Source organism: Hypomesus transpacificus, unplaced genomic scaffold (genome assembly GCF_021917145.1).
Source record: "Hypomesus transpacificus isolate Combined female unplaced genomic scaffold, fHypTra1 scaffold_456, whole genome shotgun sequence".
Classification (NCBI taxonomy): Eukaryota; Metazoa; Chordata; class Actinopteri; order Osmeriformes; family Osmeridae; genus Hypomesus; species Hypomesus transpacificus.
Window position 1 is genome coordinate 1 of NW_025813972.1, and position 26297 is coordinate 26297.

Here is a 26297-nt window from a genome sequence, read left to right on the forward strand (position 1 = left end):
AGTGTAGACATTCAGTGGTATTTATTGATTGAATAATGTATGTAATAGGGACACACCTGGGCAACAAAACACACCTGTCAGTCATATGTTCCAATACTTTTGCTCACGTGACAATTGGGTGGGTTCGAACAAAAAGGTGATATTTTCTAATTTGTGCATCAGATCCTGATGTAAATACCTGGAAATAAAAGCTGAAACGTTGATCTCTGGTTTCACATTCATCGTTTGATGTCAAGCCCAAATGTTTTCAGTCTACAGCAAAAATAAAGGAATTGGCCTCACTGTTCCAATACTTTTGGAGGGCACTGTACATGTCAAAAGTGCTTTTTTCACAGCAAAATTCGAAGAGATAAATGAAACGTGAGTCTTTTTGTGTGTGCTTGTCTGACTGTGTGTGTGTGCCCACACTGTGGCCCACCAGTACAGTGTATCGATCAGTTAGCCTGACCTAATAAGAGGAGAGGAGCACGACCTGGGAAAGTCAATATGAAGGGCAACACAGGAGCCTGGCTCTCCCTCTACCAGCCTGGAGAGAGAAGGGGGGAGAGAGAGGGAGACAAAGAGAGGGAGAGAGAGAGGGAGGGGGGGGAGAGAGAGAGAGGGAGAGAGAGGGAGGGGGGGAGAGAGAGAGAGGGAGGGGGGGGAGAGAGAGAGAGGAAGGGAGAGAGAGAGAGGAAGGGAGAGAGGGAGAGAGAGAGAGAGGGAGGGAGGGAGGGAGGAGGGAGGGAGGGAGGGAGGGGAGGGAGGGAGGGAGGGAGGGAGGGAGGGAGGGAGGGAGGGAGGGAGGGAGGGAGGGAGGGAGGGAAAAGAGAGGCAGACAGACCACCATGTCCTCACTAGTTTTAAAAACTTGACAAATTCCAAGTTATATAGCATGTTAAAGTTAACTAAGTGCACAAAAACGAGAGAAAAAAACAGAAAAAACAGAAATACAATAATATTGAGAAATGAAATTAACAGGACCTGCAGCCCACTCTAACATTGATACATCAATAGAACAGCGAGTCGACGCACTATCCTCATAAATATAAAAATAAAGAGTCAGATAAACAAAACCCATGGAAATGAGGAACCACATGAAAGCAGGACACACACACACACATTCACACATCATCACACACACACGTGGACACACACCCTCACAAACACACGCACACACGGACACACCATCACACGCACACACAGCATCACCTGGTGCAGCACTTGTACCCTGGAGGAAGTCTTCCATCTGCAGTGTTTAATGTTGATGCTGGTGGCAGGAAACACTCTCCTGCATGTCCCGCTGTTCCTGCACTCATCTCAATCCTGTTTGATCACACCTGATTTATTTCATTCATTTATTTACCTTCTCCTCCATGATTTTGTAATATTATAAAACGCTTTTTAAGGTTTGTTTTTTACATTTTTTTATTGTTAACATATCAGCTAAAATACACACGTTTAAAATCTGTTTACCTAATTCAGTTCTTTGATTTAAATCTTTCTGTTCTGTTATTTGTATGTATTTTCCTACATATATTTGATGTATATAATTGTATATCTTTAATGAGATGTATCTGATTTCTTCTACTCTCCTCGTCTGACTGATGGTGGAGGTGGTCGTTCTGAACCCAGCACAACACACACACACCGCTCTGCATATTGCCGTGGGAACGCTGGCGTTGCCGTGGTTCCCATAGGAGTGTGTCCTCTTGAGAATGTTTTGGTTCAACACAGGTGTGAGTGTGTGTGTGTGAGTGTGTGTGTGTGTGAGAGTGTGTGTGAGTGTGAATTCATCCACCTTCTCCACAGCAGAGGAGCGATTGTGTGATGTGACTAAGTTCTAGAAGAAAGTTTGGAGATTGGAGAGAGTAGGAGAGTGTGAGTGTTGTTTTCATACGTACGCTTGTGTACGGGCTGATCCAATCAGCTCTGTCCCCACTGTGTCCCCTGGCTGGGCTGAAATCACCTGTGACATAACCAGAGAGAGAGAGGGGCGAGAGAGAGAGAGAGGGGGGGGGGGGGGGGAGAGAGAGAGACGCGAGAGAGAGAGAGGGGGGGGGAGAAAGAGGGAGAGAGAGAGAGAGAGAGAGAGAGAGAGAGAGAGAGAGAGAGAGAGAGAGAGAGAGAGGGGGGGGGGGGAGAGAGAGACAAAAAGAGACAAAACTAGTGAGAGAATGTCTGCAGAGAAGAAGAGATATAAAAGGTCTTAGTTAAAGCCTTTAACTGACGGGTATTTTCCTAACAGCCAGGATCATCAGACTTCAATTAGCTCAGTGGCAGACAGCATCCCAAAATAGGAAAATACAGCCGAGATGAAAAGAGATATGAAATATGAAATGTGATTATGATTATGCTAATAACATTCGGTTATGCCTCATTTTTCTCTTTAGGGATTAAATCAAAACTTTGACGCAATAGCTGACATGCAGCTCTCAGGCCTGAAAAGCCCACATTCAGAGCAAGGAAACACACACACACACGCTCTTTGATATTTCTGTTACTTAAGGTTCAACTTTAGTTCTAATGAGAGCAGTGGAGGGAGGGAGGGAGATATCTAACAGTTAGCTATAACCTCCGACAATAGAACTTTCAACCTCACCTGCTTGGAAGAGAGAGAAAGATGGAGAGAGAGGGAGAGAGAGAGGGAGACAGAGGAAGGCGAGAGAGAGGGAGAGAGAGAGAGAGGGGGGGAGAGAGAGAAAGAGAGAGAGAGAGAGAGAGAGAGAGAGAGAGAGAGAGAGAGAGAGAGAGAGAGAGAGTGAGTGCTGTGTGGGGTCAAAGCTGATGTTGTCATGCCGATGGCAGCGCTGGTGAAATATCGGCAAGCATGCACTCTATCGTCGTGGTGACAGGGGTCACTCAGGGAAAAGGAAATCAATGCTGATGGTAATGACTCACAGGTCAACACACAGCAGTGTGTGTGTGTGTGGTAATGACTCACAGGTCAACACACAGCAGTGTGTGTGTGTGTGTGTAAGAGACAGAGCAGTACTATAGAGGACTGGGCTTGCAATACACGCATGAATATGTCATATACAATATGTCTGGTGGATTCAAACTCATACACACACACACACACATGCACACACATGCACACACACAGTGTAGGCTCCAGAGGGTATCAGGGCTGGGTGATTGGGAACACAGAGAGGATCCTCGGTTGGGATCATATTTGATGCATGATGTCGGGATGTTTGTGTGGGACAGGGCTAACATGATGAACCTGGCTTTTTCAGGTCAGCGGCTAACAACCCAGTAAACAAAGAACACATACAAGTAAACAAGTTTGAGGTCTGGAAGTTTGCCCCGTGTGCAGGAGCAGCTCTGAGAGTCTGAGGAGAGAGGCTGGACAAGAGGCTCCAGTCCAGGGGAATGAAACAAAGAGATGCTATCTTTCAAAAATATATATAGATATATATATAACGTGAGCGTGTTGTGGAAGAAGGTTCTGTCTGTGTTCACTAGCAAGAAGGAACATATCAGTTTATCTTCTGGAGTTTATGAGTATTATGAGTATTTGACGGCTAGCTGATTGGAGAGAGAGTTGACCAAACACCTCGACATGACCAGTTCAGACGCCGAGCGGGACGAGTCTCTCTGAGGCATGAAGATCAGAGGACAGGCTTTGGAGTGAACAGATCAAACACACAGCCAACAGGTGTTGGCTTCTTCAATCAGGAGGATATGACATGACAGCCACAGTATTTTAGGAAGGTTAACCAAATCAAGACCTAGAAGCCTAGGCCCCAGTAGCAGGTCAAACATGACGGCCATCTTGACCCAAATGAACAAAAGCACATTAGAAATCCTTGATTTCTTCCATTGTGTGAGTATCGTGTGTGTGTGTGTGTATGCGCATGCTCGCTGTGTTTATTACATGTGATAGCATTGCAATTACTCAGGCAGGTGCAATTTCAATTCAGGACAATACAACTAATCAAATATTCACATAATTCCAGTTTCGAAGACCAGTATGTAACAATGAAGTGACCTCCCTCACATATAGGTCAGTATTTAATAAGGCCTGTGCTGCATATGTTTATGATCCTGGAACCCTGGGCTAGGGGCCAGGGGGCCTCAGTAGTACTAAGGTCAGACGGAGGCAATGGCATGTATGCATAAACAGCAAGCCAATTCATTACCAATGCAATCCTATAAGTACATGAATAAGAACACAGCATACTCTCTCTGTCTCTCTCACCCTTTCTCCTCTCGTTCTGTCTCTCTTTGTACCTCGGTCTCCCACCCACCTCCTCCCCCTTCTCTCTCCCTCCCTCTCTTGGTCTCTCTCCCTCCCTCTTCACCTCTCTCTCTCTCTCTCCCTCCCTCTTCATCGCTCTCTTTGTCTTTGTCTCTCCCTCTCTCTCTCTCTCTCTCTCTCTCTCTCTCTCTCCCCCTCCCTCTTCATCTCTCTCTCTCTCTGTCTGTCTGTCTCTCTCTCCCTCTCTGTCTCTCTCTCTCTCTCCATCTTTCTCTCTCTCTGTCTCTCTCTGTCTCTCTCTGTCTCTCTCTGTCTCTCTTACTACTATGAAGGGAAATAGAACACAGCTGTGATGGACAGTGCTGCCGCTTGAGATAAATCAAAAACGGGGCCAGATTAATAATAAGAAATAAAACAACATTAGCTGATTAACTATGTATGGGTGAGTGGCTGTTCTCATTTACGGCCAGCAAGGTTGGGTGTCCGGAATAAGGTCTCATTACCAACTCTGTGTGTGTGTGTGTGTTTGTGTGTGTGCCAACATCAATCCGTCACCACTGGTCTCAGCTTTATGAAAAGGCATGCAATCTATGGTAATGAGTCCTCTGAAGGTTATGACCACGGTAAACTCATTTGTTAGAGGAATGGCGCTGTGTGTGTGTGTGTGTGTGTATGTGCGTGTGCAAAACCATTAAAAGGCTGTGAGGAAATATACTATCAAAGTACTGGTCAGCTGCCCTGCAGGGGGGACACACACACAGGGGACACACACACAGGGGACACACACACACACACAGGGGACACACACACATAGGGGGCACACACACACACGATTACATGGATGTTGCATCACATAGATTACTTTTCGTGGTCAGAGTAAAGACAGAGATGAAAATTTGAGTCTGTCCCTTGTCAGAAAGCAGCATTTCCATCCTGTGTGTGTTCCCCATCCTCCCTCCACCTCACTGCTCCCTCCCTCTGGGCAGGACAGAGGAGACCAGGACACGAGCAGGCCTAAGGAAGGGAGGAGGGAGGACATCACAGTGACCTGACCTGCACTGGAAACAAGACAGTAGAAATGAGGTTGGCTGGGGGAGGAGGAGAGGGGGGGAGAGAGATACGGGCGAGGGACAGGTGAGAGAGAGGAGAGACGTCTGGCAGAGAATGGCACGTCAAGATTGAGGGAGTGATTAAGGCCTTGGATGTAGGTCAGCCATTCCCTCCCCCCCCCCCCCTCTGCCCCCCCCCCCTCTGCTCCTCTTGTCCTTCCCTCCCTATCCTCTTTGTCCTGTCCCTGTCACTCTCCAAAACCGTCACCAAACAGCCCCCCCCCCCCCCCCCCGCTAAACCCCTTCCTCACTTCCTTTGTCTTAAGGGAGCCGGGGGGGGGGGGGGGGGGGAGAAAGAGACGGAGGGATGAAAGACAGAAGGATAGATTGAGAGAGAGGGGTCAGATATGTAGAGAGGTGAAAGACAGAGAGAGGTAGAGAGGAATGAAAGACAGATGTAGACAGACGGATGAAAGACATGAAGATGGATAGAGAGAGGGATGAAAGACAGAAGGTTTCATCGAGGACAACAGTCTCACGTCCTCCTTACAAGAACCCTAACGAGTCTGAACGCAGGGCAGCAACAGAGAGGTGCGTTGTGTACCTTACGACTGTCCTGAGATGAACGTGTTCCAGTTTAAACCCCAACATCACTTTCCACGTGGGATCTTCAAATCTTGTTAAGGCGAGAGCCCAGATACATAACCAAGGTTGAATAATAATAGCTTCTTATCAATGAACAAAGGAGAGAAAATTCAGTTAAAAGCATTTGACATGGTGCCTAATGTATGGCCTTCCCTGTGGTTGTGGACTCAGAAGAGGCAGACCTGCTAGGATCCCTCCTGTTCTGATGTATTGACTCCGGTTTACAAGGGCAGAGAACTACATATGTCCGTTTGCCCTCACGGCTGACCTTACAATGCACTTAGTATCCTGTAGGCCAGTAATGCTGCCAGTGCTCCAACAAGCCATTTATTCCAACTAACGACCGTCAAGCACTCATAAATCAGCATTAGAAACCTCTCTCTCTGTCTTCCTCATTTCCTCCTGACTCTCTCTACGATTCTCTCCCTTCCTCTCTCTCTCATTGCTATTTAACCTCACTCTCTCACTCTGCTCCACTCTTCTCACCTTCCTACCTTTTCCCCCACTCACTCTCTCTCTCCCTCCCTCTCTCCCCCTCCCCCCCATGACATATACTTTACACAGATAGAGACCAGGGCCCTGAGCCCTAACCTTATATTGGCACCTCTATTGATTTTAATTAAGCTAATTAGTTCATTATTCCAGGGCTCAGGAGAGGGCATCCACTCCACTGCGTGCTGCAGAGTACTGACACAGGCCCACCAAGTTAATATGCTAATGAAGCCCATCAATTATCACTCAAAGGAAAGTCATTAACAACAGTATTAGCATAGCCAACCATTACTACCCTGTGACCTTTGAGTGTGTGCGTGTGTGTGTGGGTGTGTGTGTGTGTGGGGGGGGGGGGGGGTATATCTGTGAATGTGTGTTAGTCTGTGTGTGCATGTTAATGTGTATATGTATGAGTGTGTATGTGTTTGCTAAAATGTGTGTGTGTATTACTAACTGAAAATCACTGTGACACACAAGGCTGACACAAGCACCAGGCCCATGGGAACTTTTCTCAGATTCCTGCAAGTTCACCTGCAAGGAAAGGTGTGGGGGGCTGGTGTAAGGCCTGACTGGAGGTCAGCTGGACGGCCACAGCAGGACCAGCAGGGATGGGAACAGAGCTGGAGGGAGAGCAGGAGAGGGAGAGCAGGAGAGGGAGAGCAGGGGAGGGAGAGCAGGAGAGGGAGAGCAGGAGAGGGAGAGCAGGAGAGGGAGAGCAGGAGAGGGAGAGCAGGAGAGGGAGAGCAGGAGAGGGAGAGCAGGAGAGGGAGAGCAGGGGAGGGAGAGCAGGAGAGGGAGAGCAGGAGAGGGAGAGCAGGAGAGGGAGAGCAGGAGGGAGAGTGCTCTGGAGGGTGAGCAGGAGGGAGATCAGGGGAGGGAGAGCAGGAGAGGGAGAGCAGGAGAGGGAGAGCAGGAGAGGGAGAGCAGGAGAGGGAGAGCAGGAGAGGGAGAGCAGGAGAGGGAGAGCAGGAGAGGGAGAGCAGGAGGGAGAGTGCTCTGGAGGGTGAGCAGGAGGGAGATCAGGGGAGGGAGAGCAGGAGAGGGAGAGCAGGAGAGGGAGAGCAGGAGAGGGAGAGCAGGAGAGGGAGAGCAGGAGAGGGAGAGCGGAGAGGGAGAGCTCTGGAGGGCAGGACTGTGGGAACGATCTCTGGACAGGATCAGAGTATCAAAGCAGAGCCCAGTGATCCCTAATGATCCTGGCTGATCTGAAGTGATCTGCAGTGATCTGCACAAGCCCTTCCTGCCCTGCAGGCTGAGGGATAGGATCAGGGTATTAAAACACACAACACACACACAGATCAAGACCCACATGCACAAGGGGGGGTAGTGGAGAGTGGGAAAGCTATGAGGAGGTACGACTCACGTCTGGGATGTGTGTGTGTGCGTCAGGCCAGCCCAGGCCTCTCAGAGAATCCACGTCCGACCTCAAGTCCTCGTTCTCTGAGAGGAGAGCACATGTCCGCTCCTCCAGGTCCTTCCTCTGCTGGGCCAGACCCTGGGACACCCCCACAGACAAGCCATCAGAGACCTCTGACGCCCTGACCTTTAACCCCTGACCCTGACTGCTCCTTAGGAAGCAGCCCGTAACACGCAAAGTATTGAAGGCTGTGATGAAAACTCCAAAATGTGGCGAACCTTGTAATAACACATCCTACTTTGACCAATTAAATACTGTAAAACATATATCGTTGAATATTTTCTATTAAAATGTTCCACCGAAGTGAAGATGCATATTTATCCTGCGTAACACAGCAAATGGAAAACTCTAGAAACCCATTATAGTGTGCTAACAATGCTTAGATAAAACAAAGAAAACATAACAATTCAATCTTACATGTCCCTCTCATATTACCAAGCTTGTTGTACAGTTTGCATTGTGGGATGGTTCATAAGTGACTCTAAATGCCTGTGATTTGATTTAATTTCCAATGAGGGACATCAGCACAGTCCTGCTTATGACAGTCTGGGGACAAGCATCTAACAGACTTCTAAGACAGTCCATCCGTTCAGACCAATCTCATTTAGCCAGAAGCAGTTCACAGACCGACTGGGAGCAACAGGAACACAACCTTTTCACTCTCACCAGAAGAGAAAGAATCAGATTTCTTTCTCCAAGGAGGGTCTGTCCTGTAGGCTAGCACAGGCACTGTAACATCTGCATGGTGTTCTATTACATGCTGTTGGTAGGGAACATCACTTCGGGCAAAACTTGACATTAAGGTTACACAAACTATCATGTAACTATATAGCCATACTTACAGTAACAACAGGAATTCTAAAATAATTGTTATGTTATTATATATATATGGGGAGTCAGGTGGTTGAGCGGTTAGGGAATCAGGCTATTAATCAGAAGGTTGCCCGTTCAATTCCCAGCTGTGCCAAATGACGGTGTGTCCTTGGGCAAGGCACTTCATCCTACTTGCCTTTGGGGGAAAGTCCCTGTACCTACTGTAAGTCGCTCTGGATAAGAGCGTCTGCTAAATGACTAAATGTAAATGTTATTAAATGGTAATAAGTGTTAGCTTGGAAGGGACAGTATTGAGGAGGGGTGTAAGGGGTAAGTGGATGCAGGTCATGTTTTTAAAACAAGATCCATGTTAACATAACATTGTTCTCTTTCTCAGAACACGAATATTTTCTGAACTTCTGATTCCTTATTTTCTGATATATTTTCTATATCTTGCCTACTGGTACGTTGCTTTGGATGAATGCATCTGTAAAATGAAGCAAAGGTAGAATGTGTATGTGTGTGTGTGAAGATGTGTGTGTGTGTGTGCTTACTCAAAACCTTGAGGTACATCTCTGCATCTCTATTCTGTAGAAGTCAAATGCCCAGTTACCTGTGGTGTTTTCCTGTAGGTTAGAACTGCAATCATGCTGTGTTTATCAGTGTTTATTCACCTTCAGCGTTCCCATTTGCAGTGATTTGATTTGAACACCAACAATGCACCCTGAACACTGACCATGCCACGCTGTACTCACTCACCTGAAGGCCAGTGGCTTTCATACGCACGGCAACAAAAAGGAGAATTGATTTTGTATTTTATTTTTTTAAAGGGAGAGAGAAAGAGAAACATACTTACATTAATGATGTCATCCGAAGTGCGCAACTTCACCTCCAGGCTGGCGACTTTCTCGTTAGCTTCTTTCTCCAGGTCCTCCACAGTCTGGATCAGAACCTGGTTCTGGTCTCCAAGGTCATTAACATATGACTGGAGAACATTGAGTTTCATCTATGAGGAAAACGACACATGAATGGTCTACATGTTGCATCTCATTCTGTGAATAAAACCTTGGTCAATAGTCACGTTGTAACTGAATGTATAAGGCACTGCATGTGAAGGTTGGAGGCAAATATTTACATTTAGTCATTTAGCAGACGCTCTTATCCAGAGCGACTTACAGTAAGTACAGGGACATTCCCCCCCGAGGCAAGTAGGGTGAAGTGCCTTGCCCAAGGACACAACGTCATTTGGCACGGCGGGGAATCGATCCGGCAACCTTCTGATTACTAGCCCGACTCCCTCACCACTCAGCCATCTGACTCCCATCTCCCCTCTTTCTTTCTTGTTTTTGATTGACATGTTAGCCAAGGAAAAGCTTGAGGGCTCCTGAGTTTTCTTAAATACATAACCTTGTTAGGTAGGTTAGAGTACTGCCCCGTTTAACCAAACCCTGTCTCTGAAACCTTGTTACATCTGCTTTGATGCACAGCCCCTCAAATACACAGCGCGTCTAAACGATCTCACATGACAATCGGGATGATTAGAAGGCTTTTAAACATGACTGCGGGTCCACAATTTTATGTCTGCAGCCCGGATGGAAGAGCATAATGTAATTCGCCACCTGTTACAAGTACGGCGGATTTATAAAACAATTTATGTATTTCTCTCCGTAATTTGTCTCGCAAATGATTCTGCTCTCGCGGTGTTTTGCCCAACAAGTTGTGAGAGACATTGAGAAATTAGGGGAATTGATAGACGTGGAACTTCACAAAGGTGAAAGTAGAGCTGGATAGTTTTAGAATAGGATGACCGGGTTCTGCTAAATTACAGATCACCTACCCGCAGCATTTCTTCTTTTGTACTTCCTTTTGTATCAAAATCGATACGTCTCAATCTTTCCTCGTAGAGCCCTTTAAATTCTTCCAGGAGATGCTTCATGTTTGCCACAGGGCAGCAGGTAAAGAGACCATAATCGACAGCAGATGTTGACTTCTCGTTTAAAGAAACTTGACTTCTTTGCCCCAGCCGACATGATACATTATATTGACTCATTTGAAACAGGTAGACTAGTACTTGGCTTGCTAAAATGTGCCTCACCATATACGTCCTTAACTAGCTAGACAGCTTTTTTTCAAATTCTGGACTTGACCACCAAGAGTTGGCTACAGTAGCCGTGCTAACAGGTGTTGTATGGTCGCTTAAATTGCAAATCAAAGTGTCGCCTGAACATGTGTACTTAAGTATCTAATCTATTCAGCGCTTTAGGAAGATCATTTGTAACCTTAAGATGGTAAAAGATGGTTGTCATACTACTAAATCTCTTGATCTCACATGATTATGTGTGCATATCCCTCTGTATGTGAAATTCAAGTAAAGCGCCAGTTAGGCTAGCCTACATACTTTCTTTTCAGTAGGAGGTGGTTGCTAGGTCTCAATTAAGTAAAGCGGTTGCTACAACTATCGACAAACCCGTGAGAAAACTGCATTTAGAAGTTTTCCCGCCCGCTGCAGAAAAAGGATTGGTCTAAATAACTTTCCGTCTTCACTTTAAAAGTAGCGATTGGTTGAAATTCGGGATAATGTCGACTTTGCGGTTGTTGCGGTTGGGTTGAGATTGAGGAACCCTCCCACCTCCGTATTTGCCTCGCTGAACCAGACAGTTTGGCGCTTTATCGTGCGATTGGTTGAACTTGATGATGGTTTTAGCACTCGATTCACGATTGGCGTATTCCCTTTCAGGGGCGTGGCTAGACGTTCACATCCCGGAAGAACAGCGTGTTGCCATGTCGAGGTGAACTCGAGCAGTTCAGTATTCTCAGGAATAACTATGGGTAAATATACACCTGTCGATGTTTCACATGCCGTGTGCGAGTTGCACTATTACGTATCCTTTCCCCGGTTTTCGTGTTGCTTGAGCGGCAAATGGTGTTATATCGTTATTCAGCTAGCTACATAAGCTAGGCTACATAGTTCTTATCACAAAACTATCCAACGAGATTTTATACGTTATTGATATACGTATCTATTTTCCGAAGCAACGTATAGAATAAGTAACAACGTTGTTCATCTGGGGGGTTGAATTCTACAGCTCGGACTCAAATGGATGGTTAAAGTAGTGATGTGATTCTTTAGTTAGTTTATCTTAACAGCCAAGCAAAGGACCAGAGCCAGAGACTCATCTGACAGTCTAGTGACTGTACAGTTGGGTTTATTGAATTCAAAAGCCACTAACTTCATTCCTCTCAATCCATCTCCATTCTGTCTTTTCTCTCCCCCCCAGTGGCTACCGTCTCACTCGGGGCCAACCCTAATCCCCTCCCGATTATCACATAATGCTTTTGCCTTATTATCAAAATGGAGCAGATTTGGGATTTTGTTTTAATGACTGATGTTCATGGAGTTTGAAAAAAAAAAAAAACGGTAAGACTTGTTATGAAGTGGGTCTGGATCCGCTGATTACACAGGATGAACAAGGCTGAGAGAGAGAAGGAGGGGCCTGGGTCTAAATCTGAACACTTGGAATAATGAGGGAGTTTTAAAGGAATCAGTAAATGTTAAAGTGGGATGTGAGCTCAGCTTAGGTTCAAGAGGGTCGACTATAGATTTCTCTGGAAGAAGCATTAAAAAAGGATTTGTCGGTGGCTCTGCGACCGTGTGGTTCACCGTGTACAGCGTTGGCAGTGTTGTATGCATGTATTGTTTGGTCAGACCTAAGCACAACTGGCGTTTGTTAAAACTTCAGCGAATGGGACAATTCACCATAAACCGTAGTCTAAATGTTCCATGAGCATTTAATTTCCTCAGCGTTCCAAAGGAGTCCCTTCCCAAGGTCTCAGAGCCCTGGACACGAGTGCATAGAGCCACGAGGATGTCGTGTTCGTCATGTGAACATGGCTGTGGCGTACAAAGCTTTCTGTGATGTGTAAGTCACGGCTGTGGATGTTAACACATGCCTTTAATGGGATGGCGCGTGGCCCCTGTGTCTCAGGGACATCAGCGTCTCAGGGACGTCGGCGTCTCAGGGACATCAACGTCTCAGGGACATCGGCGTTTGAGTTTTACGAAGCGCTTGGCACGCGCTCCCTGCTTGCGAAGGCACCTCATCCGCTCGGCCTTTTTAATTGTTGCGTACAAATAATAAAACATGAAAGAACAAGAGTTCACGTCAGTGTGTTTCCCCTTCGTGACTCTGTGTCGTCAGGCGTTAAGGAAGACGTCTGCATGAGTTGATCAAATATTCTCCAGCATTTTATTAGCATTAGGGTTAGGGCCCAGTGCTCATACATTGCTTCTTGAGACACAACTTCAATTTTCTCATTCATTAACTGTTCTCTCTCCTCATTCTACACGCTTTCTCCAGCCTCTAAATGTTTCATGAGTTTTTAAGTTGTTTTCCTGCAAACCCTCTCTCCTTATTACTCATACAGCCTCTGCATCTTCCACCTTCATACTCACAAAATCAATTAATTCCCTTAAATAATTCACCTCCCGAGCGAATCAGATTAACCAGAGCACAAATCTTTGTGTCAGACAGGTTCCAGGAGAGGGTTTTCTGACTCTACAGTAGAAGTTGTTCCTGAGCCCATGTCTATGTGCAGTGTTGGGTGATTAGAGCAGGAGAGAGGACCTTGATAAAGCATTAGTGTTCAGCACATTCACCACCGGGACATAAGGACCCTCCGTGCATTAACACACATTCATCTTTTATGAAACAGACCCATAACAATTAGTTTGGTTCCCGCCTGGGTAATTTAGTCTCAGTTCAGTGCCTCCCCTTTGCTCCTTCCCTCCCCAAGTCGTGGAAATGACATCACCTTTTAAAAAGAAAAAAAGCCATAAGTGATATTCTATTCTCTGTTTTCATTTAGGGAACTTTAGCAAACCTCACACAAACTAAATGGAGAGAGAAAATATGGGTGTTCGCAGGAGAAAACGTTACTTTCTCCAGACCTCCTATTCAAACGATTTGACACCATGTGGAGCGATATGATGTAATGAGCATGCTGCATGTGCAGAAATGCAGATTTGCCGCCAACGTCTCAGCTGACGTCCTCCCTCTGATATGATCTCCAGAATGCAGGAACAGCCACTTCTAACTGCTACGGAGTTTGAGCACGAGCAGAAGCCAAGATGTTGCCTTATATGTCTAAAGAGAGCCGTCTGCACATCTGGAGGGAAACAATACTGTAATGAAGAATAATAGTCTAGTGGATTGTTTTTCTGTATTTTGACCTCTGTCTAAGAAAACAACAATAGTAGCTTATTTTCCCCCCTCAGCCTCATGTCCCCCCCCCCTCCCTCCACCCCCCCCCCCCCCCCACCCCCCCCCCCAGAGCTGTCATTCCCCTCACTCCCAGGCCAGGCTCCAAGGTCAAGATGACGGCATAGTCATCGTCCAATAGCAGAGCGGCGTTCTCTCTCTTCAGGAATATGTGGTCCTGCTGTACTGTGACCAGCGCTCTCAAGGTCAGGATGCTGAAGCTGTTTGTGCTTATCCCCCCTTCTCTCTCCCCCCTCACCTTTCTCCCTCCCTTTTCTTTCTTCTTCTCTGTAAACAGACAGTAGGTAGCAGTGAGTGGCCCAGGGTGGGCTTAGTGGGGACTGTCTGTAGGTCTGGTGGGGCTGTGTGTGTGTCAGCCAGTAGGTGCTGCCTGCACTGCTGCAGTCGTGACAGGCTGGGGTGGGTGGGACCCTGTGCCTGCTGCCATCTCCTGCCATCTCCTGGAGGACAAGGTGTGCTTGGTATGGGCTGTTGGTTAACTAAGGCTTTTTCTAACCGTGTATGTGTGTGTGGGGGAGGGTTATGGTCAATCCCCTGAATCCTTTTCTATTGTCTCTTCATAGAAACCCCTGTTCCTAAATGTGTGTAGGCTACTGCTGTCCCTCCTCCTTGCTGTAGTGGGGGAAGGGTGGGGGTGTGTGTGTGTGAGGGGGGGGGGGGGGGGGTGCCTGCTAGCTAGATACCTGCTAGCTTGGGCACAGTCTAAATAAAAGCAGTTTTTTGTCATTTTTCAGAGCGAGTTATGAAGTCCATATATCCTGATCAATGCTGTGTGTGTGTGTGTGTGTGTGTGTGTGTGTGTGTGTGTGTGTGTGTGTGTGTGTGTGTGTGTGTGTGAGTGAGAGAGAGAGAGAGAGAGCGTTCATAGTTAGCAGGACTGAGCTGTGCGCAGGTCCTGTGTTTGCAGTAGGAGCAAATACAGTCATTGATTGAGACTTTTGATGATTACAAGGAGCATGGATTTCCAGCTCTCTGGTCAAAGCCCCGTAAATTCAAATGCTTGATTTTTACAGGCAGACTGCATTGACTGAAGTGTCCGCTGGTGTATGTGGCAAGTGATGTGACTGGGAGTGGGCATGTCAATAGCAATCGTGCTATTGATATGGAGTCATGCAGGAGATGCTACTAGGCCTGGACTCCTGCCTCTCCCAGATCCTCTACATCATAATTACATTAATATTGACAGGCCCTTGACAATAGTCGCATTACTATTGATAGGTGGCTGTCAATAATGTGTTCCCCAAATAAAACATATTCATTCATAACTTGTAAACTGCTCAATAAGAGCATTGAGGGGGGGGGGGGGGGTCTCTCACCTGCTGCTGGAGGGAGAGAGTGGGGGAGAGAGGGTCTGGTGGTGGGGGAGGGTCTGGTGGTGGGGGAGAGGGTCTGGTGGTGGGGGAGAGGGTCTGGTGGTGGGGGAGAGGGCCTGGTGGTGGGGGAGAGGGTCTGGTGGTGGGGGAGAGGGCCTGGTGGTGGGGGAGAGGGTCTGGTGGTGGGGGAGAGGGTCTGGTGGTGGGGGAGAGGGCCTGGTGGTGGGGGAGAGGGTCTGGTGGTGGGGGAGAGGGCCTGGTGGTGGGGGAGAGGGTCTGGTGGTGGGGGAGAGGGCCTGGTGGTGGGGGAGAGGGTCTGGTGGTGGGGGAGAGAGGGTCTGGTGGTGGGGGAGAGGGCCTGGTGGTGGGGGAGAGAGGGTCTGGTGGTGGGGGAGAGGGTCTGGTGGTGGGGGAGAGGGCCTGGTGGTGGGGGAGAGAGAGGGGTCTGCTGGTGGAGACCACTCAATGCAGACATGATCTTTATGTATCAAGCGCTGATTATTACAGTAAACCGAGAAGAAAACTGTTTAATATGAAGTGACATTACTTTAATATGAGGTAAAGTGTTGTCTGTGCACCGTCTCTCACGTGCTTTTTTCAGCTGGTCGACCAGTTTTAGCTAATCACACAAATTATAGCCTAGCAAGGTTGCAATACTTGAAAGTAAGTAAATTAATATATTTGATAATACATTTCACTTGTTACATCTCTGTGCAAATGGACCTTTATTGTCATTCGTATGTTTTTTTTACTTGCTTGGCAGCATATCACGTTTGTTGACACTTTCCCCATATGTGCACCAAAAAAAACCCAGGCTCCACTGCATATTCTAATGTTGCTTATAGAAACAGCCAGTGACCCTCTGTCAGGGCTGCCACATTTCCATTGCTCAAATCTCCTCAAAGCCTCGGAACCAATCCTGTTTGGCGCAACACAAAAGTTAGTGTTGAAAGGGTCTCTCTCTGCCTCACCCCTCCACTTCTAAAGCCTTTCATTTGGAGTGAAAGACAGATCATCTGAGAGCTGGGGCAGGCGGACGCGCCATGGCCTAACCCAGACGTCACACTTGTGAGATCCCATATGGAGTCCTCCGGAGGAAAGTAGTTCCTCATTGGCGGATGTTTACAGAGAAGCAGAGGCTGCGCCGTTAGGCTAATCCCCGGTGATGTGATTTGTACACACACCCCAATCTCCTGAGGGAGCAGATCAAGAGCCCTTGTGCCTCGCCCCGTGTGTGTGTGCTGTGTGTGTGTTTGGAGCACACTAGAAGGCTCTCCAGCATGCCACTGCTGTAAAGCTGCATTTAAGACGGGTTTCACATGTGAAAAAGGATTTCCGCTCCGGTGTCAAAAAAGTATATATTTTCGCCTCCTCAAGGTGTCTATCCAATCAAACCAGGTTACTGTCCTCTGTCTTTGCTTCAAGGTCACATAAGCATGGGGCACTGCTACGAAAATAAGACTGGATGTGTAGAGCTCAGTGGGTAGAGCATTTCACTTCAGGTCAAGAGGTTGCAGGTTCAAATTTCCCTCTGCACCGTCACTTGGGACGAGCGCCTGCTAAACAAACACATGATGGCAGTGATGTTGACCTGTTCAGTGATGTTGACCTGTTCAGTGAAGTTGACCTGTTCAGTGATGTTGACCTGTTCAGTGAAGTTGACCTGTTCAGTGAAGTTGATCTGTTCAGTGATGTTGACCACTTCAGTGATGTTGACCTCTTCAGTGATGTTGACCTGTTCAGTGATGTTGACCTGTTCAGTGATGTTGACCACTTCAGTGATGTTGACCTGTTCAGTGATGTTGACCACTTCAGTGATGTTGACCTGTTCAGTGATGACCTGTTCAGTGATGTTGACCACTTCAGTGATGTTGACCTGTTCAGTGATGTTGACCTGTTCAGTGATGTTGACCACTTCAGTGATGTTGACCTGTTCAGTGATGTTGACCTGTTCAGTGATGTTGACCACTTCAGTGATGTTGACCTGTTCACTGATGTTGACCTGTTCAGTGATGTTGACCTCTTCAGTGATGTTGACCTGTTCACTGATGTTGACCTGTTCAGTGATGTTGACCACTTCAGTGATGTTGACCTGTTCACTGATGTTGACCTGTTCAGTGATGTTGACCTCTTCAGTGACTCGTGCTGTTTTTTTCCCCAGCAGGCCCTGAGGGAAGGCAGGAGGGCGGGGCGTCCGGAGCAGACCCCCGGACCCCGGTCCTCCGCATCAGCCAGCTGGACGCCTTTGAGCTGGACTCGGCCCTGGAGCAGCTGCTGTGGTCCCAGTTCTCCCAGTGCTTCCAGAACCTGGGCCCCGGCCTGCTCACCCCGCTGGAGGCAGAGCTGAAGGTCCTGCTGCAGATGCTGGTGTGGAGGTTGTGGAAGAAATCTTTTTGTCCTCCAGATTGAATCGTTATTTGTATGGCTCTACTTTTTACAAGCGGAGGGATTCCCACACGACTGTAGAAGTGCACTTAAACAACCCTGAAACCCTCAAGGAAGGCCAGGAAAAACACTCAGTCAAACCCCTGAGAGAGGAATGGGGAAAAACCTTGGAAGGGGAAACTCATTAGAATTCTTTCGGTGACAATGAGTTCAAGATATGTGTTTATAAGTATTCGATTTCTAGATGACATCTCTTTCCACAAGGTTTGCTTCCACTGTAACTGTAGTGCTTGTAGCCTCAGGTTTGTGATGTGTGGATTTGTCCCTCTAGGTTCTCCGTGTACCCAGGCAGCTTCACGGTGGGCCAGGCTCTACTGGGCCTGCGCTTCCATAACGCCCTGTCCCACGCCCCCCGCTACCGCTCCCTCACCTTCAGGCAGCGTGTGGGCCTGCTGCTGCTGGGGGCGGGGCCTCGCTGGCTGAGGGAGCGCTCCCACAGCCTGCTGCGCTCCCTGGGGGCCGACCCGGGCCAGGGCGGGGCTCGGTCTGAGGGGCTCCGCAAAGGCCTGGGCCTTCTCTCAGGTGTGGAGGATACTTGAGTTGTTTTTTATTTGTCTAGCAGACGCTTTGATCCAGAGCAGGACAGCCGTTTGTATATGTTCATCCTAATCAGTAGAACATGTCTCAAGTTATGTTACCTTATTAATGTCTTACGTTATCTGTACGCTGCTGTATTCACTGGGTGATTGTTGTTTTGCAGTCTTGTAGGTGTGTCCCCTTTCACCCGATGCCTGTTCCGTGTTCTGAGCGTGGACCAGGAGGATTGACCCTTTTCTTTCTCCTTCTCTTCTGTTTTTTGTAACACAGGACTCGTCCAGACGGCTAACCTCGTCAACTTCCTGGTGTTCCTGAGGAAGGGGCGGCACCCGTCGCTCTCAGAGAGGATTCTGGGAGTGCGGGCGGTGTTCAGCAGGCCTCCGGGGGCGCGCAACGTGGCGTTCCAGTACGTGAACCGGGAGCTGCTGTGGCACGGCTTCGCAGAGTTCCTCATCTTCCTCCTGCCGCTGGTCGACATGCGGCGCGCCAAGGCGGCGCTGCGCTACTTCCTGTCTGGCCCGGCGGAGGAGGGGGAGGGGGCGGGGGCAGGAGGGGGGCAGGAGTGTGGGTTCTGTGGTGAGTGGCCTACCATGCCTCACACCATTGGCTGCCCTCACGTGTTCTGCTACTACTGCGTCAAGAGTCACGCCATCGCCGACGGTTACCTGACGTGCCCCCAGTGCGGCCAGGAAGCAGCGGGGGCGGAGCCACTCCAGCTGCAGATCGAGATGACGGAGATTCACGCAAGATGAAGACCGTTCTTACCTGGCGAGTTAAAGACCGTCTTACCTGGCTAGTTAACGACCGTCTTACCTGGCTAGTTAACGACCGTCTTACCTGGCTAGTTAACGACCGTCTTACCTGGATAGTTAGAGAGCCGGCTGTACGAACATGGAGAGAGAGAGAGCCGGCTGTGCTGTGTGAACATGGAGAGAGAGAGAGCCGGCTGCCTCACACACAGTGGACTTGACATCGTTGTTTTTAGGTTGTGTGTGTGACTAGGGGCACACAGGGACGACAGCAGAGAATGAGTGAGATTCAGTCAACACGATGTTGGTCGAATGAACTGGACATGATTAATGTATGTGTGCATATATTGACAGTCCTCTGCTCTCTCCACTTCTGCTAGACTTTGGCCTGAACTATTTGTCCTTGGTGCACTGGAGTGATTGCGAAGACACACAGAGAGAATATTTGACAAACAAATGTGTTGATTTAGGGCCAAATTGGTAGCGTGTGTGTGTTGAAATGGGAATATTTGTCCTGATGAAAAATGCAGAAACTTGACAGAATAAATAATGGGTGAATATCTGATGTCTCTCATCACCCGCGAATTAGCATTTGTTTGTATTTGTGCCTAAATTCTATTTCGACATCATTAAAATTGATGGAATATCAGCTCCTGGGTGTTTATTTAGTTAAGTGGAGAGCGAAATGAGGAAAACTTATAACAATCTCCATACCTTCTTCCAGCCAGCCTGCCTACCCAGCTCCCTTCATCCCCTTTCACACTGCTGAAACATGCTAGAGATCAAGGGTACAGCCAGCGGCCTGTATTCACATACACACACACACACACTCTCTGTCTCTCTCCTTCTCACACACTCACCCTCACACACAGTTTGTAATCTCCAGGGCTCTCTTCCTATAAGACTGTAGTAAACTGTAGCAAAACCCCAGCAGTCTTCTCCTTCCTCGCAGGCAAATTACTTTCTAATCCCTGTAATGAGTCCAAAGATGCTTATTTATGCTGGAGTTAACCTCCACCAATGAGCCCAGCCCCGGGCCAAACGCACCCCAGCCGAGTGAAGCCTTCCCTGGGCAGCCAGAGAGGAGTCGCTCCCTCCCCTTCCTTTCTGATCACGGGAGCTTAATTGCTGATTGCGGAGACGATCAATCAGTATTGAAGGCAGAATGGGAGCCTGAAGCTGTGAGTTGGGTTTAATAATCGGTACACACACATATACATGCATTTGTTCAGTGAACTATTTTAGGCCCTACAGATTGAATAAAATTGGTTTCACACCAAGATATAAATATGTGTCTTTGCGATAGTTAGTAAAGTCAAATATAGCCAATGGACGCTTACGAATTCACTGAGGATTTTTTATGGTTGTGTAGCCTTCTGCTCGTTCGTATCAATAATTAAAACGTCTTCACTATTGTGCCGTTTCTTTCCAGACATCTATCTAGCATGTGGATGGAATGCATATGCTGAAGTGTGTTCCAATAGGTTATGTGTGACCTTGAAAACCGTGTAGATATAATGTTGATGAATTGGATTCCATAAACTCTTGTCCTTCATTTAGCTTTTCAGGATAACAATGCACTCAGACAAAGCATGAAGCATTGAAATTGTGATTGTTTAGTTTGTCGACCATATTTTTTCAACCTTCAAACCTTTTTTCAAATATATTTTTTTAACTTTTCAAAACATTTTTTTTGAAGAGAAGATTTCACACAAAGTGAAAGGGGTAGAAAAGAGAAGCGTAAAACAGAGTCAAGCAGAATAAAGCAGAGTACAATAGAGTATAGTAGAGACATCATCAAGTGTGTCTTGCTCCACTGTAGCTTAGTAGACTAGCTTGTGTTTGTTGTGTGCCAGGAAATGAAAAAAAGCACACAAGGACAATCAATATTGTTCATACCATCAATACAGACTAAAACTAAAGTATCGAGTCTGACTTGAAAATGTACGATATTTGTGTAGTGAAAGTGAAACGTCAGACAAATAAATATTAAAGTACTGATAACAGAAAAATCTATTTGAGTACGGTAATGAAGTATTTGTTCTTTGCTACTTCCCATCTCTGGTGAAGAGTAGGGATGGAGCACTCTCATAGAATCAGTCATGGAATCAGCCAAAGTTTTATCATAGATTCAGTCAAAGTTCTATCATAGAATCAGTCAAAGTTCTGTCATAGAATCAGTCAAAGTTCTATCATAGAATCAATCAAAGTTCTATCATAGATTCAGTCAAAGTTCTATCATAGAATCAATCAAAGTTCTATCACAGATTCAGTCAAAGTTCTATCATAGAATCAATCAAAGTTCTATCATAGAATCAGTCAAAGTTCTATCATAGAATCAGTCAGTCCAAAAGGGCTCCAAGCTTGGGACTGTTGCTGCCATCGGGCCTCTCTGTGTGTGGGATCTGCCTGCAGCTGGGCTTCACCACCAGCGGCTACGCATAGCAATCTGCACAGTCCCATTCAGACATTTAGAGAGCAATTTACGCTTGTGTGCTCTCTCAGAGAGGTTTTAAGAGAAAGGGAATTACAGCATAGAATCCCTTTACTAGATCTGGGCTTTGATGAGGCTCCTTTACACTTCCTGCGTCCCATCATGCCTTTGATGTGAGGCGTTGATTTTCCTGATTAAGAGTTTTGAAAGTAAAAGCTCTATTTTAGTCTTGGTAATGCAGAGTACTTTACCTATTGTGTGTGTGTGTGTGTTTCTGTGTGTGTGTGTGGGTCTGCACTGAGTGTGTGTGTGTCTGCACAGCGTGTGTGTGTGGGAAGCACCGCCTAATTGGAACAGAGCCGTTGGCTTACAGATAATGACAAGGAAAGTACAATAGCTTTGATTCTCACATGTCTAGTTTCACTTAGAGAGAATGTTATCATTTAAGCTCATGCTTCGCATTACCTCCTCATTTGAAACGACTACAAGCGATAAAAAAAACCTGCTTCATCCGTCTGCAACGGTAGCAGAGAATTAAATACCTGCGATAGTCAAGCGCAGAATATCCCTGCTTCATTATCGGAGTGCAGGAACGAGATGTTCCTTTCTTAATTGGATATTCCAATCGCTTCCTACAGAAAATAGTGAAAGCACTTGACCATGTGTTCAAACCAGACAGTATTAGGAGGCGTGTTTACTTCTTCCAGCTGTATTGATTAGGTGTAAATAAACTTCACAGAGAACCCCAAAGGGGTTAAAAGTTGGTTTAGTAGACGTTGACTCACTGGCTTGTAGTTGTGCTTCCTGTTTCTTGTACCTGCCAGGCATCAGGATACTACAGGGCCCAATTATATCTGTCTTCGTCTCCTGTCTGAAATGCCCCCGCAATGTGATAGGTCAAGGGAGCAATCAATCAATCTCAAAATGGGTAAAATGTAAGTAAAAAATGTTTTGTGTCAAAGGTATCCTCTTAGCTCAACAGAACCAGGTGGTTTGTGTTGACCACAATATCCACCTGCTGTTCACCGTTCACTCAGTGTGGAACCAGAGGTGTGCACCTTCACCTCATCCTGTTGGCATATCAGTGAAATAAATCAATATTATATCCCAGGTACTCGAACCCAAGTCCTGGGCACAAGCAGACAGAACTAGTTAGGTTAGGGGAGGCCATAGGGCCGCAGCCCAGTCTGGACATACCAGTACACACACCCCTGATATGTATTGTTAATCCAGTGTATTGTAAAGCAAAGCTGGTCATTGAGTTATGTGTTATATATTACTGGTCCTGGAAGGACAAGAGATGCAGAGATGGGAAGTAATAAAGTACAAATACTTGAGAAACATTTTCTGCCATCAGTGCTTCACTTTTTTTTATCCACTTATTCCTTTCACTCCTTAAATGTTTTCATTTTCAGACCAGGCTTGTTACTTGTTACATAAAAAACATAAGTTAGTTGATGAAGCTCCTACATATGGTATTTATATATAAATAAAAACACTGTATATTCACACTAAACCATACTGCACTGCTGCAGCAGGCCCCCTTCTGTCTCGTATTTCATCGTGACAAAGTTGGCAACCCCTAAGCGTGACACTAAAACAGGTAGTAGTAATGGCTACTTTTTACTTTAGTTTTTATCAGAACCCATACTTCTTTACTAGAGTGAAAAAGTGACGGCAGTACTTTTACCAGTCTTTTTAAACATAAGTATCTGTACTTCCACTTAAGTGAAGGATGTGTGTACTTTTGCCATCTCTGCACTGTTGTTACACCGTATATTCTTTATTACAGTGTTAGACTGTTATGATGTTGTTATTACAGTGTTGTTAGACTGTTACAATGTTGTTATTACAGTGTTGTTAGACTGTTACAATGTTGTTATTACAGTGTTGTTAGACTGTTATGATGTTGTTATTACAGTGTTGTTAGACTTATTATGTTGTTATTACAGTGTTGATAGAATGTTATTATGTTGTTTAGTGTTGTTTGACTGTTATGATGTTGTTATTACAGTGTTGTTAGACTGTTATTATGTAGTTAATACAGTGTTGTTAGACTGTTATGATGTTATTACAGTGTTGTTAGACTGTTATGATGTTGTTATTACAGTGTTGTTAGACTGTTATTATGTAGTTAATACAGTGTTGTTAGACTTATGATGTTGTTATTACAGTGTTGTTAGACTGTTATTATGTAGTTAATACAGTGTTGTTAGACTTATGATGTTGTTATTACAGTGTTGTTAGACTGTTATGATGTTGTTATTACAGTGTTCTCTCTGCGCCCTGTCCCTGGTCAAGGCAACAGGATGAGACGCCGAAGAGAAAGACTTCTTCACGTGGACCCTCAAGCGTGTGTGTGTGTGTGGGTGGGTGAGTGTGTGTGCGCATGTGTGTGGGTGAGTGTGTGTGTGTGCATGTGTGTGGGTGAGTGTGTGTGTGCATGTGTGTGTGTGTGTGTGTGCGTGTGTTTATTTTGCATTCTTCCTCTCAAGTTTACCTAGCCTTTCCCTGAGCTGACGTGGTTCTGTGTTCCAGGGCGTTGGAGTCGGCAGTGAATACAAGGGCCTGTTTATCTCCTGTCAGAGCACCGGAACAAACACAGATAAGCCCTGAAGGCTGAGGACACAGGGAGGCTTCCCTCTACCTGGGATAGGATGCTGCTTTATTTCACTGGGTCTATATTTGTACTGTAGTTGTAGCCAGTACACCTGAAAGATTTGATAATATTCCGTGTGTTACCAAATGCATGCTGCAAATTTCCCTTAAGACCTACACAAAAAAAGAGAGAGAATCTAAAAGAAGGTAGCCTATGGTGAGTGAGCGTCGGCTAAGGCTCCGACAGGATTGGTTGAGCCGAAGAGGGGCTTGCGAGAGGATTGGGTGAATGACCACAGGGCATTCTGGGAGATCAGACCCAGGTGTGTGTTATGATGTTCTTCTGCCTAAGGTCAGTTTGTATATGAGAGTATCTTGTGTGCGTGTTTGTGTGTGTGTATGGATGGATGTGTATCTGTGTGAGTGTTTGTGTGTTTATGCATGTGCGCATTTCTGTATGTGTGTGTGTGTGTGTTTGTACAGTAGTCCTCTCTGTTAATCTACCCCTAGTGATGTGTGATCCAGACTGGATCCATCCCTCCAGATGTCCCATGTATTTCCTGGGGCTTGGGGCTCCAGTGGAGTGCTTTGAAAGTTTTGATAACTTCTGCAAATGTGATTGAGACCCTGCTTGTGCAGGAATGTAGCCTCCCTCCCTCCCACCTCTCCCTCCCTCCCTCCCTCCTCTCTCTCCCTCCCTCCACCCCTTCCCCCATCATCTCTGTCTTCTCTCAAAGATGTGTTTACCTCCTGTAACACACAAACGAGCACACACAAAGAAACACACACACACCTCAGGAGTAGAGGGTGGGGTCTGGCTTCTCACGGTCACAGAACGTCGCTGTGCGGCTCTCAAAGAAAGCGAGCTAGAACACGAACATGTGGGCTGGCCGTGTGGAACAGACACCCGGCCAGCGTGCCTCCAGAGGAGATCCGTCCGCTCCTGTTAATGAGGGCAGCTTTTAAAAGGCGGCTTGTCTCCTGGACTGCAGCGCAGCAGAGCGCCGTGAGCAGCAGAGGCCTCAGATGGTGATGTGCAGGGTTGCAGGATAATGACCACGTTATTTGTTTCGTTTCAGCATCTCGGTATCTGTGGTTCGCCCCCCGTCCACCCTCCACCCCCCCAAAAAGCGTTGTCATGGTTACCTCGCTGCGAAAGGTTCTGCGTCTGAAATCCTCCAGGAGCTCTCTGAACTGTGTGTGTGTACCAGCATTAACCTGCTTAACCCAACAAACACACACACAGACACACACACACACACACACACACTATGAAGATGCTGCTAAACCCTTGCTAAACCAAATAGTTTTTATTTCTATTCAGGTAATGGTATGCATGCTAGCTAGGGTGCCATGTTGTGATAGCAAAAGACAACATTTCCAGGAACCTTTAAATGTTCTATTAGAGACTCTTCATGATCCAAAACAGCAGCTGGATTAACATGGCGCCAAAGATGGCTGCCTCGGACTGTTGGTGCGCTCTGTTGAGTTTTGTTTCTGTTGTACATTAAAGCTATTTTCTACATTTTTATTTTATGTTTTACACACCTGTCCCCTTAGTATTAGTTAATATTAGTTAATTAGACTTTGAACCTTCTGTATAGTATATTACACTTGTTTAAACTTACACCACCTATTTAAGATTTACTCCTATATGTTGATGTGTGCACCTTCCTGCCAAAGTAAATTCCTTGTCTGTGCAAACTTTCATGGCGATTAAAACCCTTTTTGATTGTGATGAGGCAGCAGTGCTAAAACAGTAGGCCCACGTCAGAGCAAGTTTCCTCCCCCAGGTACAGAATGTTTACCAGAAAGACGATCCACTGGCCCGCCGGCAGGTTGTTAAGTTGTTAAAATCGCCCCCCCCCAAAAAAATACTGTTTTAGACTGCTACACATGCCATATATTGTTGGAAAGCTACGATTCTTGTGATTCTATTGATATAAACCATTTCAAGATCGAGTCGCAACAGCAAGTACAATCAACGTCTTTGTCCGACCACCATTATGTAAACAAAGCAAAAGCAAAAAGATTGTACTCACCCTAAAAGGTTCAGAGTTGTGCAGGCATGCAAAATATCCCAACAACAATTGTCTGGTTACATTCCCAAAGGTCCAAACTATATAACCATGTAAAGTATTTTGTCCAAAAAAAACATCATTCTGACTTGGCCCACTGAAAACAAAAACTGAAACTGGCTTCAGCTGGTTCACAAATGAGCTTGTTAGCCTAATAGCCAATGAAATCCTGCAGACAATAGGCAACATTAGGGGGGTAACTTGGCAAAATGGCTGACAGAAGCAAAGTTTTTTTCTGCGTCAATCCTGGTGAATCAGAGAAAGC

At 46.4% G+C, this 26297-nt stretch overlaps 2 protein-coding genes across 3 annotated transcripts; one reads left to right on the forward strand and one right to left on the reverse strand.

The window, feature by feature from the left end:
- Window positions 1-1816: 1816 nt before the first annotated feature.
- On the reverse strand, window positions 1817-11142 carry LOC124465300 (BICD family-like cargo adapter 1). Its single transcript, XM_047017015.1, has 4 exons — window positions 10437-11142; window positions 9456-9605; window positions 7733-7864; window positions 1817-1948 (listed from the first exon to the last, which is right to left on the reverse strand). Exons 1-4 carry the CDS (start codon window positions 10695-10697, stop codon window positions 1874-1876), a joined length of 618 nt encoding a protein of 205 aa, XP_046872971.1. The 5' UTR covers window positions 10698-11142; the 3' UTR covers window positions 1817-1873.
- Window positions 11143-11346: 204 nt separating this feature from the next.
- On the forward strand, window positions 11347-19571 carry pex2 (peroxisomal biogenesis factor 2). Of its 2 annotated transcripts, none has more exons than XM_047017016.1 (4): window positions 11347-11428; window positions 17353-17566; window positions 17908-18158; window positions 18444-19571. In XM_047017016.1, the coding sequence occupies exons 1-4, from the start codon at window positions 11425-11427 to the stop codon at window positions 18923-18925; spliced, it is 951 nt and encodes a 316-aa protein (XP_046872972.1). In that variant the 5' UTR covers window positions 11347-11424; the 3' UTR covers window positions 18926-19571. The 2 variants fall into 2 exon arrangements, with proteins under 2 accessions (XP_046872972.1, XP_046872973.1); XM_047017017.1 differs by having other exon boundaries at window positions 11350-11428; window positions 17356-17566.
- The last annotated feature ends 6726 nt before the right edge of the window (window positions 19572-26297 follow it).